This window comes from Papilio machaon, chromosome W (assembly GCF_912999745.1).
Source record: "Papilio machaon chromosome W, ilPapMach1.1, whole genome shotgun sequence".
Lineage (NCBI taxonomy): Eukaryota > Metazoa > Arthropoda > Insecta > Lepidoptera > Papilionidae > Papilio > Papilio machaon.
This window is the reverse complement of record NC_060015.1, coordinates 4,423,344-4,431,231: the sequence shown is the minus strand read 5'-3', so window position 1 is coordinate 4,431,231 and position 7,888 is coordinate 4,423,344. Positions and strand designations below refer to the sequence as shown.

At 41.0% G+C, this 7,888-nt stretch overlaps 1 protein-coding gene across 1 annotated transcript; it reads right to left on the bottom strand.

The window, feature by feature from the left end:
• Nucleotides 1-474: 474 nt before the first annotated feature.
• On the bottom strand, nt 475-2,184 carry LOC123722944 (actin cytoskeleton-regulatory complex protein PAN1-like). The gene has a single exon (XM_045685498.1). It carries the CDS (start codon nt 2,182-2,184, stop codon nt 475-477), a length of 1,710 nt encoding a protein of 569 aa, XP_045541454.1.
• Nucleotides 2,185-7,888: the final 5,704 nt, after the last annotated feature.

Genomic DNA, 7,888 nt, shown 5'->3' with positions numbered 1-7,888 from the left:
TAAACTTTCACCCCCACTTTCAACCCCTTACAACCCCTTTTTCGCGTTAAAATGTAGCCTATGTCCATCCTCAGTGTAGTGTTTGTGTCTATGGAATAGATACAATTCACTGTCTCATGTACCACACTGGAATGGACAGCTGTCTCTGGGTAGTTGAGTGACGAACGCGGTACGAAGCGGACGTGCGCCTGCGCTCCAGTGCGGTAGTGGTGAGCCAGTGTCTGTCCTTAATCATCTTTAGAGACCCTATGGTCCTACAAATGGCGACGAGGTGAAAAAAAATAAATAGAAAATTGGTAACTATGTCCGCATTTTGCGCCCTAAGTAATAAAATACTTGTGTGTAAATTAAAACATTGCCAATCCAATCAAATCAAGATATTTAATTTTATGCCTAAAAGTAGAGTACAATTATTATAGATTTCATAATAGAAGAAAGATGACAATATGATATGGGGAACATTTGTTTACAGTATTATCCGATTTTATAATTACAGCTATTGAATTCGGCCGTCTCTTCTGGGGTGTTCCCCCCCACTTCCATCAGCTTGGAGCCGGTCATGCTGGTCCGCACTTTGACCGTCTCCAAGCCGAAGTCTCTGAGGCAGATCGACGCCTTAGCCTTGGCCAAGACGTCAGTATATTTGGCCTCAGAGACCTGTCCCTCTGCTGTCGTGATCGTGGCCCCCGGTTTAAGGGTGACGGTTATGGCCGCCGTCTTGGGGGCCACGATCTTTACTGCTTTAGGGGGAGGGGGAACCCGCTGCGTCCCATTAGGGTGAACTGGCGCAGCAGGCGGGGCCCCGGCCGGAGCCTTTTTCTTCTTTTTTGCCTTGCGGCCGACTACCTTAGACCACTGTACTTCACCCCCGGGAGTTTGGGGGGCGGGTTCAGCGGCTCCGGCTTGAGCCTTCGCGGCTTTCCCTACGCGCCCTCCTCCGCCAGCAGGTGGAGGGGGGGGAGGGGCAGCCGGTACAGCTGTAGGGGCGATCCTCCGTTTGGGGACCGGCCTGGCTTTGGCTACAGGGGCCTGGGCTGGTCGTGTCTCCACGTTTTTAGGGGCGCTGGTCGCCAGGTTGGGCCTGACTACAGGGCGCGGCGGCGGCGGATGTTGTTTGTCCGCCTGGAGCGGTGGTCTGACCACCGGCTCAGGGGGGAGGCGCGTCTCCAGGTCTTGTAGGCGGGCGTTCACCATCCCGCCTACTGACTCTAGGAGTTCGCGCCTCATCTCTTCGAGAGCGCCCCTGAGAATCGCCTCCACCCCCTCCTGGGCCTGAGGAGCCTCCCTCGGAGTCGCTTCTGACCGCTTTTGCGACTCCGAGTGCGCTTCTTTGAAAGCACGCAGCTCCGCGCGGATCAGCTCCAGCTCTCTAGCTAGTCTGGCATTCTCCGCGCGGAGCCGGCGTTGCTCCTCCTCGGGGGTGATCGCTCGGAGCTCCTCCACCGCTTCTATCACCTGTTGGGTGGCCCTGTTAATCTGGCCCCGCACTGTTCCCTTTAGGTTTCCGCTCTTCTTAACCTCCCCCTGAATTGTGGAAACATTCAGGAGGGCCTTCGCAGCCAATGCCTCTATGGTGGCAGCCTCCGGTTGCGCAGCCCTGGGCTCCGACAAGTCCCTGGGCAGGCATGGAGGCTGGTAGGGGGGGGGGTCCGAGCCAGCTGCTCGACTCTCCTCCCCCTCCGCTAAGTAGGCTTTCGCCTCCTGCAGGAAACTGCTTTGGGCCCCCGGTCGTCTGGTACGGCCTCTTGTCGCTGTCGACACTTTTTTGACCGGGCCCGCTGCTTCCGCTTCTTTTAGCGCCCTATTCTTCCCCTTGCTCTCTGTCCCAATTGGGAACTTGAGGGCGATTTTTGGGGCCGCGGATCCGCTGATCTTTTTCCGCGCCGTGCTCGCGCTCGCCTTCCTCCCGTCCAGAGTACTGTCTGAGTCGGAGGAAGACTCCGACATAGAGACCACCTCCACGTCGCTCTCCCCGCCTTCCTCTGCTCTTCCAGGCGTCGTCAGTTCCAAATCGTTTGCTTCGTTGTCAGTTGTTATCGCCGAGGTCGTTGGTTGGCAGTCTTTGGCCCCCCCAGAATACGAGGGCCGGCCAGAGGTCAGAGTGACCTCTGGGAGGGATTCTCCGCTGGCGTTGCCAGCGGTACCCTCCTGGGGTAATGAGTTTTTGAAGCTTGCCATGTCCATTGTTTTTCCAGTGTTGTCGGACACCGGAAACCGCCTTTTTAATGCAGGGTGGGGTCCCCTAGTCCTGAAGCGCGGCCTTGAAGGCCGCCATACACCGACCGAAGTCCACTGCCTTTTAACGTGTTGCCGCACGCCCTCACCGATGTTCCGCAGGCCTGCCCGGTATGGGTGGCCCTATCCGGTATAGCCCCACGGAACATCCCTCTCCTCAGGGTAATTTTTTATAGAGGTTTTCTTCCTCGCGGCCCCGCGCTAGGCGCAGAGCCCCCGTTTCCGCTCAGTGCGGACTTACGGGTTTGTTGGTGTTTGGTTCGCGGGGCAAAAAAAAAAGCCCTACCCCGGCAATATGCCGGGGCGTTCCCCTATCCACCACCCGGGGACGCGCCACGTCGGAGTTCACCTCTCCGCCCACTCGGACAACCGAGCAGGTCCGTGGCTTTCTGAGGCCCTAGACTAAATATTGGTAAGTGTAACAGCAAAACATACTAAACAAAACATTCACCGAAGTCTAAAATATTCCCAAACAAAATTTCATCCCCTATAGTTATTTAGCACCCTTGAGGGTAACATTGATACAAAAATTTAATTTCATATTTATTTCTATCAAATTAGCAGCCTTAGAAAGAAATTTCAAGCTTCTAACTGTTAAAATGACAATACTTCCATACAAATTACCACCCCCACTTTCAACCCCTTACAACCCTGTTTTCGCGTTAAAAAGTAGCCTATGTTCTTTCTGAGGCTCTAGAATATCTGTGTACCAAATTTCATTTAAATCGGTTCAGTAAACAATAGTAGGCGACACTTCCATACAAATTTTCACCCCCATTTTCAACCCCTTACATTCCCTTTTTCGCGTTAAAATATAGCCTATGTCCATCCTCAGGCTCTAGACTATCTGTATACCAAATTTCATTTAAATCGGTTCAGTAGTTTTGGCGTGAAAGCGAGACAGACAGACAGACAGACAGAGTTACTTTCGCATTTATAATATTAGTAAGGAAGTAAGGATTAGCAGCATTAGAAAGAAATTTCAAGCTTCTTACTGTAAAAATTACGATACTTCCATACAAATTACCACCCCCACATTCAACCCCTTACAACCCTTTTTTCGCGTTAAAAAGTAGTCTTTGTTCTTTCTCGGGCCCTAAACTAAATATCAGTAAGGGTAACAGCAAAACATATTAAATAAAACATTCACCTAAGCCTCACATATTCCCAAACAAATTTTCATCCCCTATTGTTATTTAGCACCCTTCAGGGGAAAATTTTTACAAACATTGAATTTCATATTTATTTATATCAAATTAGCAGCCTTAGACAGAAGTTTCATGCTTCTAACTGTAAAAATGACGATACTTCCATACAAATTACCACCCCCACTTTCAACCCCTTACAACCCTGTTTTCGCGTTAAAAAGTAGCCTATGTTCTTTCTGAGGCTCTAGAATATCTGTACCAAATTTCATTTAAATCGGTTCAGTAAACAATAGTAGGCGACACTTCCATACAAACTTTCACCCCCACTTTCAACCCCTTACAACCCCTTTTTCGCGTTAAAATATAGCCTATGTCCATCCTCAGGCTCTAGACTATCTGTGTACCAAATTTCATTTAAATCGGTTCAGTAGTTTTGGCGTGAAAGCGAGACAGACAGACAGACAGACAGACAGACAGACAGACAGACAGAGTTACTTTCGCATTTATAATATTAGTAAGGATAATATTTTTTTATTAACAATAAAGTTAATAAAATAGTTTTAAGGCATTTTCTTCCTACCGCATTGATACGCGAAGCAACGCAATACTAATTTTAATATTAGATGTTGTATTTCGTTTTTTAATAAGTTATACTAAAAAAATAAACTTACATTTTAGTTTTAAATTGTTTTAAATTAATGTTATCACCTGATTAATGTATACATTGTTTGGAAAATGATTAGAGATTATTATTTAGTTAAATAGAAAAAAAAATATATTGTGGTCCAGATTACGAAATTCCATTGTACGTGGGTGGCAGGAGAACAATCTTTGTGAATCGTGTAGAAGTTTGTAAGTTACAAAGTTGGTAAATCTGGTTTGAGTTACTCTCTTAATCTCAGTTGAGTGTGACGGCTTCTCAGTTGTAAAGACGAGGATTTAGCCCTAAGTTACGCGACATTCACAGGCATTTTTAACTTTTATGAGACTCTTAAATGCTGTTCACGAATCTTCACGTCACCCTTACTGCCACACGCAGAGAAGTTTAATGTGTAAAAAATTTGAATTTTATTTTAATTCACTTATATTTTTATACTCAAATAAATGGCAGTACTCGAACCTATAACCTTATGATAGGAGATCCGTGCCTTTAACTATTAAGCTTTTGGCGCTAGTACTCCCCAGTAACAGGATAGTGATGTGTGTCATTCTGAAATTAAAATAGTAATATTTAATTAAAACTAAATTAGAGTTCGTATTCCGGCGACTATCAGCGGATTCGGATATCCGAAGCGGCGCGGATTATAAGCCCGCCATTATCCGGTCGTACGCATTGCTTTAGACTCAATTTCCACTAAGTTAACCGCCAATTCTGTAGAAGTTTCTTGTCTTATTTCCACTAGTGAGGTCGCGAAAACTTCAAAATGGCGCACGTGGTTAATTGGTAAGTGATTCTTTGTTACAGTTCTGTCCCAATTTTATAAAACATCTAAATAACTTTAAGCAGAAGTATTAACACTTTTTACAGTGTATATACGACATTTCTACCAAATAAAAAAATCTTTCTTTTAGAAAACAAAGACACTAAACGGACGTTAAACTTTGGCTGTGGATAAAAAACAAAGAGCTAACATCCGATTCTGTTTTAGTTTACTTTCTAAGAAGGTTTCGCTTTAATGTTTCTGATTCAAATTAAAATAAGTTAGTGCCTTAAAATTCAACAATATAACAAAATGTTTTCATATATTAAATGATGAAAATCGTTATCATTCTGTTATAAAATAACATAACAAAAAACAAAAATAAATAAATAATTCATAGTTCTGAAATATTTTATTTAAATAACTTATTAAACTAAAAATTTAGTAATCAATAATTATATGTTTTCACCTTATTATGCATTGACTTTGCCTGTCGACTACTGAACTCCTTGTTGCAATTATTGCATTTCAGTTTGGTCTTCACATCCCCCGCAGACGCTTCCTCATCTCCATTATCTGCTACTGGACTACTTACCTCTGTAAAGTTTACAAAGATAATTTAATATTGAATGGTTTAAACCAACAAAATTAATTTCTTCTAATATGTTATATGTTATTAATAGTCGTAACATAAAACTGAAATGATTTTATTTATCTTACTAATATTCTAAATGCGAATATTTAGTTAAATGGATGGATGGATGTTTGTTACAAGAAATCTCCAGAATGGCTGCAAGAATGTCGATAAAATTTCACACAGATATAGAACACAGTCTGGAAGAACACATAGATTTTTTTTAATCCTGTTTGGACGGATTTGCTTGCGACAGCTATGTTTTATAAAATATGACTGAAAACTCACCAACTACTTCAGTTTCTTCAACTTTAACAATATCCTCACTATCATCTTTCTTCGTCCGGTCGATTATTTATTTATGTTAATAGCCAAATACGTAATGTTTGGTATTGGTACCAAATTCTAATGGTCCGGGAGCCAGCGACAGATTTTCATGACCAATCCCCTCCCAATCGAAAATTCGTAAAATGCATAAAGGACTTATACTATGAATACTCGCGACCGTCAGCTGCGACTCCGTGGGTGGGGTGGGCAGTGGCAACCTCCCAAACATGAAGAAAAAAAAATTTTTTCAGTCATTTCCTCTCAAATAAAAATTTACCTGGTGATCGTTTATATGCTACTATGAATGAAAATTAATGTCAGCTTGCTGTATCTCGGTGGAAAGTTTGTCAGCTGTCATCTTGAAATGGTCCGGAAGCCAGCCACAGATTTTCATGACCAAGTCCCTCCCAATCGAAAATTCGTAAATTGCATAAGGGACTTATACTATGAATACTTGCGACCGTCAGTTGCGACTCCGTGGGTGGGGTGGGCAGTGGCAGCCTCCCAAACATGCAGAAAAAATTTTACTACTATTTTTAATACAGTTGCTTCATTTTTTCGCAACTGTATTAAAAATAGTTGTTTAGTACATGGGCGGAACTGTCATCACAACTTGTGCCAACTGTCAACCCTCACCTTCGGCTGCGCCTCGGGTTGGGTAGACATTTGTCGGAACACTTTGCAATGACAGGCTTTCCGCACTCGTAATGAAATATACTATAATGCATTCATACTTGTCTCTAATACTAATGTTTTATAGAATTAAGATTAACTTTTAAATTAATAAAAATTAATTTTTATAATTAAAATATTCAAATTAATATTTTAAACAAGTGTCGCCATAATAAGTGTTAAATTAGTATGTATAATTTTGGTACGGTTAACTGTTAACGATTAACTTTAACTTGCGTTAAATTTTCGAGAATTTAACGCTTTAACGATTAACGAAGTTAAATTTTTAATTAACGAATTAACGATTAACGAAGTTAACTTTTCGATTAACTGTGCCCACCTGTGATAATAGCATATAAACGATCACCAGGTAAATTTTTAGTTGAGAGGAAATCACTGAAAAATATTTTTTTTTTCATGTTAAGGAGCCAGCTGACGTATAATCTTTTAATGTTAGACTTTTATGTTGGATAATGAATACTAAAAACACTGACAAATCACTTTATTTCGGCGTAGTACAAGCACATTCTTTTTTCTTTGTTAGACTCTTACAAAAAAGCAAACTTACATTTTTATGTGTAATGACATTACAGTGACAGATGACATATATCATTGCCACATAGAAAGAATAAAATATTTAACACCCCCTCTCAATGTTAAGAAGATGTTAATACATATTTATTTGTAACATTGCTATACAATTAAGTTATCAGTACAATAAAACTTATTGAAAATTATTACACAGAGTTACAAAATATTCAACTTAGATGTAAAATATGAATGTTTGTTTTCACATAATGGTTTTGTAAATATGTCAGATACATTTTCTTCAGTTGGTACATAGATAACATTGATATTATGAATATTAACTGCCTCTTTAATGAAATGAAATTTAATATCTATGTGTTTGGTTCTTTTACCATTTTCTCTATTGGATATAATCTTAATAGCACTTTGATTATCAACTTTCAATGAAATATTAAATTTAGAAGAATAGAAGTTATTTAAAATACCTTTTAAGAAAATGATCTCAGTAGTAGTTGAGGTTGCTGCTATGTACTCCGCTTCAGCAGAGGATAATGAGACGGTACTTTGCTTCTTGGATAACCATGATATTAAGTTATTACTAAAGTAAATAGCACTGCCACTTACACTTTTACGATCAATGTAGTCACTCGCCCAGTCTGCATCAGAATATCCGATAATTTCTTTTGGTTCATCACTTCTGTAGTAAGTCAATCCTTTATTAATAGTGTATTTTAGATATCTTAAAATTCTCTTAGCTGCTGTCCAAAGTTTAGAAGTTGGTCTATCTAAAAATCTGCTCAAGAAAGATGTTGTATAAGTAATGTCCGGTCTGCTAGTAACTGAGAGATAAGTAAGACTTCCAATTAGTTCTCTGTATGGTACATTTACTATCTCTTCCCCTTCTGTAATGATAGGCTCTTTTT